The sequence below is a fragment of the Heptranchias perlo genome, chromosome 9 (genome assembly GCF_035084215.1).
Source record: "Heptranchias perlo isolate sHepPer1 chromosome 9, sHepPer1.hap1, whole genome shotgun sequence".
Classification (NCBI taxonomy): domain Eukaryota; kingdom Metazoa; phylum Chordata; class Chondrichthyes; order Hexanchiformes; family Hexanchidae; genus Heptranchias; species Heptranchias perlo.
In genome coordinates this window covers 16,686,536-16,699,088 of record NC_090333.1, presented here as the reverse complement: position 1 = coordinate 16,699,088, position 12,553 = coordinate 16,686,536, and the positions used below count along the sequence as shown (strand labels likewise).

General features: G+C 43.3%; 1 protein-coding gene across 1 annotated transcript in view; it reads right to left on the bottom strand.

The window, feature by feature from the left end:
• cdc7 (cell division cycle 7 homolog (S. cerevisiae)) overlaps positions 1-12,553 on the bottom strand; it is a 69,811-nt gene that overhangs the window by 41,488 nt on the left and 15,770 nt on the right. Inside the window, exons 2-3 of the mRNA XM_067989912.1 lie at positions 8,125-8,242; positions 6,465-6,551 (exon numbers count right to left, since the gene is read on the bottom strand). Of these exons, the coding sequence (XP_067846013.1) occupies positions 6,465-6,551; positions 8,125-8,233 (196 nt within the window). The 5' untranslated portion in view covers positions 8,234-8,242. The remainder of the gene's footprint in view (positions 1-6,464; positions 6,552-8,124; positions 8,243-12,553) is intronic.

Below are 12,553 nucleotides of genomic sequence, written 5' to 3'. Positions count from 1 at the left end.
AATCCCGAGTAAACTAATATTGAATCGGGGATAGGGACTCGAAAAAATTAACATAAGTAAAGCAACAGTAATGAAGAAAATAATAGCACTAAAGAGTGACAAATCCCCAGGACCAAATGGTTTCCATCCCAGGGTTTTAAAGGAAGTAGGTGAGCACATTGCAGATGCCCTAACTATAATCTTTCAAAGTTCTCTAGATTCAGGAACTGTCCCTCTAGATTGGAAAATTGCACATGTCACTCCGCTTTTTAAGAAAGGAGAGAGAGGGAAACCGGGGAATTATAGACCAGTTAGCCTAACATCTGTTGTGGGGAAAATGCTGGAGTCTATAATTAAGGATAGGGTGACTGAACACCTCGAGAATTTTCAGTTAATCAGAGAGAGCCAGCATGGATTTGTGAAAGGTAGGTCGTGCCTGACAAACCTGATTGAATTTTTTGAAGAGGTGACTAAAATAGTGGACAGGGGAATGTCAATGGATGGTATTTATATGGACTTCCAGAAGGCATTTGATAAGGTCCCACATAAGAGACTGTAAGCTAAGATAGAAGCCCATGGAATCGAGGGAAAAGTACGGACTTGGTTAGGAAGTTGGCTGAGCGAAAGGCGACAGAGAGTAGGGATAATGGGTAGGTACTCACATTGGCAGGATGTGACTAGTGGAGTCCCGCAGGGATCTGTCTTGGGGCCTCAATTATTCACAATATTTATTAACAACTTAGATGAAGGCATAGAAAGTCTCATATCTAAGTTTGCCGATGACACAAAGATTGGTGGCATTGTAAGCAGTGTAGATGAAAACATAAAATTACAAAGGGATATGGATAGATTAGGTGAATGAATTCCATTTGCCACAATTTTGCCCAATGTAGACAAATGTGAGGTCATCCACTTTGGATCAAGAAAGGATAGAACAGGGTACTTTCTAAATGGTAAAAAGTTAAAAGCGGTGGACGTCCAAAGGGACTTAGGGGTGCAGGTACATAGATCATTGAAGTGTCATGAACAGGTGCAGAAATTAATCAATAAGGCTAATGGAATGCTGGCCTTTATATCTAGAGTACAAGGGGCAGAAGTTATGCTGCAGCAATACAAAACCCTGGATAGACCGCACCTGGAGTACTGTGAGCAGTTCTGGGCACCGCACCCTCGGAAGGACATATTGGCCTTGGAGGGAGTGCAGCGTAGGTTTACTAGAACGATACCCGGACTTCAAGGGTTAAGTTACGAGGAGAGATTGCACAAACTGGGATTGTATTCTCTGGAGTTTAGAAGGTTAAGGGGTGATCTGATCGAAGTTTATAAGATAGTAGGGTACGGCAGCATAGTGGTTATGTTACTGGACTAGTAATCCAGAGGCCTGGACTAAAATCCGGAGTCATGAGTTCAATTCTCGCCACGGCTGGTGAATTTAAATTAAATTCAATTAATGAAATAAAAATCTGGAATTAAAATAATGGTCGCCATGAAACGACCGGATTGTCGTAAAAACCCATCTGGTTCACTAATGTCCTTCAAGGAAGGAAACCTGCCGCCCTTATCCGGTCTGGCCTATATGTGACGCCAGACCCACAGCAATGTGGTTGATTCTTAATTGCCCTCTGAAATGGCCGAGCAAGCCACTCAGTTGTAAAATCTCGCTACGAAAAGTCATAAGAATAAAACCGGACGGACCAGCCGGCATCGGACCACTAGGCACCGGACATGACAACGGCAATCCAAGCCCAGTCGACCCTGCAAGGTCCTCATCACTAACATCTGGGGACTTGTTCCAAAATTGGGAGAGCTGTCCCACAGACTAGTCAAGCAACAGCCTGACATAGCCATACTCACAGAATCATATCTTTCAGCCAATGTCCCAGACTCTTCCATCACCATCCCTGTGGATGTCCTGTCCCACCGGCAGGACAGACCCACCAGAGGTGGCGGTACAGTGATATACAGTCAGGAGGGAGTGGCCCTGGGAGCCCTCAACATTGACTCTGGACCCCATGAAATCTCATGGCATCAGGTCATACATGGGCAAGGAAACCTCCCGTTGATTACCACCTACCGTCCTCCCTCAGCTGATGAATCAGTCCTCCTCCATGTTGAGCACCACTTGGAGGAAGCACTAAGGGTAGCAAGGGCACAGAATGTACTCTGGGTGGGGGGGCTTCAATGTCCATCACCAAGAGTGGCTCGGTAGCACCACTACTGACCGAGCTGGCCGAGTCCTGAAGGACATAGCTGCCAGACTGGGCCTGCGGCAGGTGGTGAGCGAACCAACACGAGGGAAAAACTTACTTGACCTCGTCCTCACCAATCTACCTGTCGCAAATGCATCTGTCCATGACAGTATTGGCAGGAGTGACCATCGCACAGTCCTCGTGGAGACGAAGTCCCGTCTTCCCACTGAGGACACCATCCAACGTGTTGTGTGGCACAACCACCGTGCTAAATGGGATAGATTCAGAACAGATCTAGCAGCTCAAAACTGGGCATCCATGAGGCGCTGTGGGCCATCAGCAGCAGCAGAATTGTATTCCAGCACAATCTGTAACCTCATGGCCCGGCATATTCCTCACTCCACCATTACCAACAAGCCAGGGGATCAACCCTGGTTCAATGAGGAGTGTAGAAGAGCATGCCAGGAGCAGCACCAGGCGTACCTAAAAATGAGGTGCCAACCTGGTGAAGTTACAACTCAGGACTACATGCGGGCTAAACAACGGAAACAACATGCTATAGACAGAGCTAAGCGATTCCACAACCAATGGATCAGATCAAAGCTCTGCAGTCCTGCCACATCCAGTCGTGAATGGTGGTGGACAATTAAACAACTAACGGGAGGAGGAGGCTCTGCAAACATCCTCATCCTCAATGATGGTGGAGTCCAGCACGTGAGTGCAAAAGACAAGGCTGAAGCGTTTGCAACCATCTTCAGCCAGAAGTGCCGCGTGGATGATCCATCTCGGCCTCCTCCCGATACCCCCACCATCACAGAAGCCAGTCTTCAGCCAATTCAATTCACTCCACGTGATACCAAGAAACGGCTGAGTGCACTGGATACAGCAAAGGTTATGGGCCCCGACAACATCCCAGCTGTAGTGCTGAAGACTTGTACTCCAGAACTAGCTGCGCCTCTAGCCAAGCTGTTCCAGTACAGCTACAACACTGGCATCTACCCGACAATGTGGAAAATTGCCCAGGTATGTCCTGTCCACAAAAAGCAGGACAAATCCAATCCGGCCAATTACCGCCCCATCAGTCTGCTCTCAATCATCAGCAAAGTGATGGAAGGTGTCGTCGACAGTGCTATCAAGCGGCACTTACTCACCAATAACCTGCTCACCGATGCTCAGTTTGGGTTCCACCGAGGACCACTCGGCTCCAGACCTCATTACAGCCTTGGTCCAAACATGGACAAAAGAGCTGAATTCCAGAGGTGAGGTGAGGTGAGAGTGACATCAAGGCAGCATTTGACCGAGTGTGGCACCAAGGAGCCCTAGTAAAATTGAAGTCAATGGGAATCAGGGGGAAAACTCTGCAGTGGCTGGAGTCATACCTAGCACAATGGAAGATGGTAGTGGTTGTTGGAGGCCAATCATCTCAGCCCCAGGACATTGCTGCAGGAGTTACTCAGGGCAGTGTCCTAGGCCCAACCATCTTCAGCTGCTTCATCAATGACCTTCCTTCCATCATAAGGTCTGAAATGGGGATGTTCGCTGATGATTGCACAGTGTTCAGTTCCATTCGCAACCCCTCAGATAATGAAGCAGTCCGAGCCCGCATGCAGCAAGACGTGGACAACATCCAGGCTTGGGGTCATAAGTGGCAAGTAACATTCGCGCCAGATAAGTGCCAGGCAATGACCATCTCCAACAAGAGAGAGTCTAACCACCTCCCCTTGACATTCAATGGCATTACCATCGCCGAATCCCCAACAATCAACATCCTGGGGGTCACCATTGGCTAGAAACTTAAATGGACCAGCCATATAAATACTGTGGCTACGAGAGCAGGTCAGAGGCTGGGTATTCTGCGGCGAGTGACTCACCTCCTGACTCCCCATGGCCTTTCCACCATCTACAAGACAAGTCAGGATTGTGATGGAATACTCTCCACTTGCTTGGATGAGTGCAGCTCCAACAACACTCAAGAAGCTCGATACCATCCAAGATAAAGCAGCCCGCTTGATTGGCACCCCATCCACCACCCTAAACATTTACTCCCTTCACCACCGGCGCACTGTGGCTGCAGTGTGTACCATCCACAGTATGCACTGCAGCAACTCGCCAAGGCTTCTTCGACAGCACCTCCCAAACCCGCGACCTCTACCACCTAGAAGGACAAGAGCAGCAGGCACATGGGAACAACACCACCTGCATGTTCCCCTCCAAGTCACACACCATCCCGACTTGGAAATATATCATCGTCGCTGGGTCAAAATCCTGGAACTCCCTTCCTCACAGCACTTTGGGAGAACCGTCACCACACGGACTGCAGCGGTTCAAGAAGGCGGCTCACCACCACCTAGTCAAGGGCAATTAGGGATGGGCAATAAATGCCGGCCTCGCCAGCGACGCCCACATCCCATGAACGAATAAAAAAAAAATTAAGGGGAACAGATAGGGTGGATAGAGAGAAACTATTTCCGCTGGTTGGGGATTCTAAGAGTAGGGGACAGAGTCTATAAATTTGAGCCAGACCTTTCAGGAGCGAGATTAGAAAACATTTCTACACACAAAGGGTTGTAGAAGTTTGGAACTCTCTTCCGCAAACGGCAATTGATACTAGCTCAATTGCTAAATTTAAATCTGAGATAGATAGCTTTTTGGCAACCAAAGGTATTAAGGGATATGGGCCAAAGGCAGGTATATGGAGTTCGATCACAGATCAGCCACGATCTTATCAAATGGCGGAGCAGGCACGAGGGGCTGAATGGCCTACTCCTGTTCTTTTGTTCCTAGGAGAGATTGAGTGGAATGGACCTATACTCTCTGGAGTTTAGAAGAGTGAGAGCTGATCTCAACGAAACATAAAAGATTCTGAGGGGGCTTAAGAGAGTAGATGCTGAGAGGCTGTTTCCCCTGGCTGGAGAGTCTAGAAGTAGGGTGCATAGTCACATTAAATGGTGTCGGCCATTTAGGACAGAGATGAGGAGGACTTTCTTCACTCAGGGTTGTGAATCTTTGGAATTCTCTACCCTCGAGGGCTGTGGATGCTCAGTCATTGAGTATATTCAAGGCTGAGATAGATAGATTTTTGGACTCTAGGGGAATTAAGGGATATGAGGACCGGGCGGGAAAGTGGATTTGAGCTCGAAGATGAGCCATGATCTTATTGAATGGCAGCGCAGGCTCGAGGGGCCGTTTGGCCTACTCCTGCTCCTATTTCTTACATTCTTAAGGACCTTTTTTAGAAGGACGAAAAGATCTAGTTTTTAAGGAGGCTTTTGAAAATAGGGGCAAAGGTAACATGCAAACTGGTTAAGGAAGAGAACTGCCAAGGGCACGGGAATAATGGTTGAAAAATGGGCCTCCGATAGTTGAGCAAAGCAAGAGGGGAACAAAAAGCAATTCATAGTCAGATGATGGGACATGGTTGATTTTCTTGGTAAGGTGGAACAAGGCTACTCAGAAAGTTGGTATCCAGGATGAGGAAATCGCTGGGGCATGGAGAGCTATTGGATTTTGGTGAGGACAAAAGGGATGGTGTGGAGGACTTTTCTGTGGCAAAGCACTAGGGCCACAGAGTTCTGGACTAGCTAAAATTTATAAGAGTAGAAGCCAGTGAGCAAAGCACCAGAGATGAAGCCAAGAATAAGACTATCCAGAGTGGTAGGAGCGAGGTCTGGGGGTAGAAGGCTGCAGTTTGGGTGACCTTTTATAAAATAGTTTACAATGCAAGTTTAAAAGAAAATATTAGTCCTGGACAAAATACACCCACACGGCACATCATCAGTATTACAATAAGAGGCTGTTACCCGACTGCTAAGTTCTTTAATAGAACACTCTTTGGGTGGCAAGGGGGGCGGGCACCAGTATATTTAGATGTTGACTCTTTTTCAATTTTAAAAAGATAATGCCGATTTATGTCCTGAAGATCACACTGTCCACAAATGCAATTACTCTGCTTATGCTACAACACTGCACTGCAGGAATTGCATATAATTCTATTAAATTATCTATTCTACAGCATGGCATATTAAAGAATCATACTACGTCAGGTCTGTTTTTTGATGTGTCTGCCAAAGTCCAGTAAATCAGCCCATACCTCTTCAACTAAATCCTGATGTAGACTTACATCATAAGTGATCTCTGAAACAGTTCCCATAAAAGGCTCAGTTAGGAGCTAAACATGAGAAGAGTATTTGCATTGTGGCATTCCAGAAAGCATCATCAAAAGATATAAAAATCAAGGTCAAAAAGCAAGATAATTTGTTACTTACAAGTACTTGCAATTAAAATGTCTAAACTTACCTTCACCAATTTTGTCTTCGATGAAAAACAATTTGGATAGCTGAGGTACTACTTCATAGAGTCTGTCAATATCCATTTTAATCTCCGCTACAAAAAAAGGCAGTTAAATAGTCACTATAATATTCTTTCATAAGTTATTATATTTAAAAAACACACTACCTCATTTAAGAAGTTTAAACATTTCACAAAATGTTTCCTTTAAATATTTGTCAGTCTGAAGCTAAAAAATATTTTCATGGTTAAAAAAAAGCCCACTTGCAGACTTTACACAAAGCATTTGCCTCCAGTTCGGTGACAGTGCAGAGACCAATCTCCCCTGAAGACAGTTCTGCAACAGGCATCAACATCGTTTGGTGAATGACAAATTGGGAGAAAAGTGCAGTTAGAAATGTAATGCACTAATTTCACATAATGTCCTATGCAACAGTCTACCCTCAAACTGGTAAAATTCAGCCAATGTCCATAGATGAATCCATCAGGCAGCACAATGCAATCAGCAGCCGGGTGCTTTGGCCAGCAGACATTAACTACCGCCTGTTGCAAGGCTGCTCACTTCCCCAAACCACTTTTTAGGCTCCTCAGGTATACCCCATCGGGACAGGTTAACTTTCAGTTCGGAAGGCAAGACAGTTTGGACTGCAGATTATACAACAACCATCAATGTGGAGGTGTAATTCTGTATGTTTAATCTAAATGTGACAATTACAATGTTCCATCTAATAGCTGAGCCAAGAACTCACTAATTTTATCCAATAGCAACAGATGAGATTAAACCATTGTTAACACTTTACAGGTTGCATACTTGCAAATGTCGCTCGGATTTTTTTTTGAATAACCTGTCCATCACAAACGCTTTTCAGGTAATGGGTTTAGCCTTTTACCTTTATATTCTTAGATTTACTATCTGTAGAATGGGCAATGTAAAACAAAAAAAATCAGTGTTTACAAGTTACAGTGTGGTTTTAGTTGCTTTATATAGGTACTACAGCACTTGACATAATATGTAGAAGCTTAAAAACATTTGAAATAAGTAAACTGATGAAAAATAAGTCTGGTGTGAAAAGTAATGTGTATACATTTTATGAGAGAACAGCAGGTGTTTTGTCTCAGGCGGAATGTAGCTTCAATAAGCCAAAATGTGCAGTGGTGTGTTAAGTTGAGCTGTGTTTTTGCCGCCTTTTGGCAGGTTGCACACTGGTCTGCACATTGCAGACTATGAACGGTGGTCAAAAACAGACCGTCACATATTTCATGGTGTAGTCCATCTCCATCCCAACCCTGGTTGCAAGTAACTTTTCACCATTTCTCAGATTGGCTACTAGATGAAACAATTCAATACATAAAGGCTTCTACATTTAGCACGAGACCACCGACAGTATAAGTTGATCCTGCAGCAACATAGCCCTCATTGTCAAGGGGCACTGACCAACCACTGATGACAGTCATCAGGTTGCCTGGATTCTCACCCACTTACTTGTTCTGGTTGTTGGCTGCACAAGGCTGAGCACATCCAATGATAAATTACAGTGATATATTTAGCCTTAAAGTTCTGCACAGCCCATAAACCGGAGACTGGTATTTTACTTTAATGTAAATTTAAAAGCCCCAGAAAACTTGAAAGAGGAACAAACGCCGTCTATCTGTATTGCAATGAACTTACTTGAAAGTTTGAAACCACCTTCATTTTCTTTACCAGAATCATTCTTTATTTGATTATTTTGATGCACATTGAAAGCCTCTTTTGACAAGCTTTCCAAAGTTGCAGTCATGGTATTTCCCTGAAAAAACACAGCACATCAACAGTTAGAAACCAACATAACAACACAGACACAAATTTGACAGGGAAACGGAATTGCTCTTTCAAAGCTCAGTACAATCATACAATTTTACAGCACAGGAGGCGGCCATTTGGCCCATTGCACATGTCCAGGGTCTCTGAAAGAGCTGTTTACTTCATCCCACTACACACACCCATAACTTCAATTTTCTGTGATTGTTTCGTTTTGCCTTTGGTGCACAATTTGTAGCAGAGTGTTGCTGAAAGTCATTTATTCTGCAGTAGGATGTGGACTTGTTATGCGGGCAGAATTATGTCACAGTGCTCAAGAGGATAGTCTTGAATAGCAGAGGAAGCTCAATGAGACATCAACGGTTACGCTTTCCCGTCACTAACTAAAAAAGATTGGAAACAGCAGAAAGCCCAGATATAAATAAGTTAATAAAATTCTGTTGATTGTACTGTATTAATTCTGATTTATAGTGTCCCCAATCTTTCACAGGGAAACTGTTCCTTAATGGGAAGGGAATTAACTTTGTGCACCACTGAATAGCATTAGTGCTATGATCACACTACGGCTCAAGGCAAATCCAGTGGAATGCCTGCTTCCCTACCAGATCACTGCAGCTTCAAATCCCAGGGCTGCTCATTACTTGAGCTCTACCTACCATATATGAAAGTGAATATGAATCAGTTCTTGGCCAGGAGTTCCTTAGGACTGTTAAGCACTCCAGCTGGGCAACACTGCTCTGCCTATTACAAGTATATATTCAAAAGGACTATTGAACCCATGATCCCAATAATCCTGCACCTTCTTCGTGAAGAGAATTGTGTTCTACATGGTCCCTGTGGTATGATGAAAGGGATAATATAAGAACTAAAATCAAATCTAAACCACACTGATGGGATGAAAGTCTTCTGTCTGTTAGCCATAACAATCCAATGTAAAATGAGATTGGTTAATCTCAACCCACTAATTAGTGGGCAGAAACCCACACCACACTGCATTAGGGTTGCTAATTCCTAAAACCAACTCCTAATTTGACAATCTTACACAGAGCAGCCACAGGATGACTGATGTAGGAAATGGAAAATGTCACTCTCTGAGTTTGGGCCAAGGCATATTTTTGGAGCAAAGTAGAGGGTGCTTTACTTTGTATTTACTATACCTGAACTATGAGTGTTCAATACCGATGTGTGTGAAATGGAATAGTATCCCATTTCCAGCATTTGTAGAAACAGAAAATGCTGGAAACACACAGGTCAGTTTGCATCCAAAGACAAAGATAGGTTAACATTTCAGATATAACCCAGCTCTGATGATGGGGCACACCCAAAATGTTTACCCATCTTCCTTTTTTTCAGATGCTGACTGACCTGCTGTGCATATGCAGATTTTCCTGCTTTTATTTCAGAATTTATGATCTTCCTTTTTATCTTCAGCTAGGTTTAGTACACCATCAGCCCATTTGCCCTGCTACAGAATGTATCTTTACCATTCTAAACATCTTGATCGGAGACTTCCAGGGGGAACAAGAAATAAGGAACAACGATGATATTTTCCAAGAATATTTAGTTCTGTTACTTTGTTTCTTGTGGGTTAAATGGGTCCCTGAGTAAATGTTACTGCAGAATCTCCACTTTTACAGGTTTTCCTGTGAGGAACACAGAAAACCAGAGCTTCGCAGATGAACGGAGTACCAGCACCATAAGTCTTGCCCACCTCCCCATCAAGTTAGCCCTACGCTCATTTGCCTGTAATATATTTCATAGATCTCATGTAACAACCTTCACTTGGCCTCAGCAAAAGCTATGCATAGGCAAGGCAGAAAATGATCCTTCCATGTCCATTTTCCCTCTCTCCCAGATCAGGATGGCCAAACTGGCCCTCAATTGGAACCTGAAACACAGGCAGTTCTCCAGAATAATCTAGCTTAAATTCCAAAGTAATAGTGTTATAGCAACTGGACTGTGTTGTAGCATGCACTTTTAAACTAATGTTTTATTAGTTGTAGTTTCCAATATAGTGGCTAAAAAAATGTAAATACTATAGCTGAAGTTCAATCATTGTGACATTAACAGAGTACGCTAAAAGACACAGCAGGCACATTTAACCAGGAAGTGTTATAAAAACAACAGGTTAATGCATCTAAATGTTTGATGTGTTCTAATAATAGTGCATTCAACTGGAAAAATAATTGGCTGGCAAAGCCAACTTATCAGGCATGCCATTTACTACTGGGAATTTCAATGTCAGTTTATTCTAGCCCTCATTACAGAGCTGAAATGAATTGAAGCAGGAATGCCCTAAAGTGAAAGCAATAATGCAGTTAAATTGTAGCATTTTACCATCAACTGCTCCAATTTTTCCCCCCCCTGGGATTATCAAGGGGAGTGCTGAAGAATGAAAAGCTTTTTCCATTTTGGGTAAAGTAGCAGCATCAAACGCCGACAGGCGAAAGTTAATCTCTCTCTTTGCTGCCTTAATCAGGGGCCAGAATTTGCTATAGCAGGGCATCTGATCACGCTGCTGCTAGTTAGACTTACCCCTGCACCATTCAGCTCAAAACAAAAATTTGCCCGCAAAGTTGCTGAAAGTGCAAGCTGATAACGTCGCAGCGAGGGAAACTGGATATCTGGGACCCGAGTGAACAGGGCAGGCAACAGGGTCGCTCCTTAACCAATGAGATTTAAGGATTGGGAAATAAACAAAGGAAGGGCTGAGAAGGATGGTAAATTAAAGGGAGTGAATTCGATGTCAAATCAGGCACAGTAGGCAATAGAGGGGAAAAGAAAGATTGGATTAAAAAAGGTGAAAGAAAGTGACAGAAAGGATAAGAAAGAAAAAAAAATGTTTAAATGTAAAATTTGACATTTTTAAAATCTCCCCCAAAAATTCAAAACCTGAAGATGACTCTACACTTGTAATAGTTAATTTTCTGTGCCAGAGAGGTTAATTGGTAGTCATTAACACTCATCACGTCATTAAAAGGGTACTTACGCTTGTAATTACACGATTTAACTTTCTGTGGCAAGTTTAATGGGAAATTAGTGTCAAAATACAGCAAATTCCTAAAAATGGGGAAGCTAAGGGCAAGATGCCGTTTTCGTGACGCTAACGATGGAGCGTCGCAACTCAGCCACTTTTGGATATTCGCAGTTCACTTCCTCGCCTGAAGTTGCTGTACCATTTACACATTAATAATGGCAAGCGCCATTAGTCTCACCATTATTTTGACAGCAGGTTCTAGCCAAATGTCTTAAATCCAACTCCCCAAGTGAGAGAGTGCAGATGACTTTCTTCTAAACGGCTACAAAGTGGCATGCCATACACTGCCTCTCCTGGCAAAGAATCTGGGTAGGACCACTTTTTCTTTAAGCCTTGGCAAACAGGTCTGCGCATGGACAGCCAGTGAAAAATACATCAGGGACTCAATTGCGAACAAATTATATTTGCTAGTACTGATTTTGGTGCAACATACACAGCAATGCATGTATTGTTTTGGTTTATATATTGTGCCACTAATTATTTGGAGCATAATGCACAAATATCAATTTATATATAGGTCAAAAACACCAACACTATTTTCTTCTGGTGCTAGGGTTGAAATATCCTCAAAGTCCATATCACAGTATGTGTTGTGAAACCAAATCAAGATTCAAAATAACTAAATGGCCTTCAAAGCAACAGCAGTGTAACAGTTCTCCACATACCTTGGGCAATGATCCAAAGCCTCTAAACCCATGAGAAGTTTTGCTTTAGAGAAAAGAAAACAAACAGAAATGTTGCACAACCTCAACACGTGACTTTCGTCTTCCTATACCATCTCTTAACAATTTTGTTTGGCAAGGAATTAAGTTGGACATGTACCAAAAAAAGAAAAAGAACTTCTTAAACAACTTTTTAAAAAAAATAAACTTGCCTTCATCTACTCTTCTTTGTTAAAGATGTTTTTAATCAAACACAGCAAAAAAAACCCTTGGGGCAGTGCAGTGACACAGTGCATCAGCATGCCTCTATGCTTTTGCTTGGTGTGGTACAACATTAGGGTTCAGCTCACATTATCCCACAAGAGAAATTCCTGACAATTTTAAATCCATCAGCAGAAGCAAAAAGGGCATGGTACAGGGAGGGTAATGGGATGGAAAGGAATTAATCTTTGGGATGATCAACCCATGATTCTTTTGCACACCTCAGAGAACTGCACTGGCACAGGAAGGCGGCTGGAAACAGGTCATCCGCTTCTCGTGTCATAGAACGGTGCAGAGGTAACGCAAAGGAACAAACCAAATGTTTTTTTTTAAAATGGAT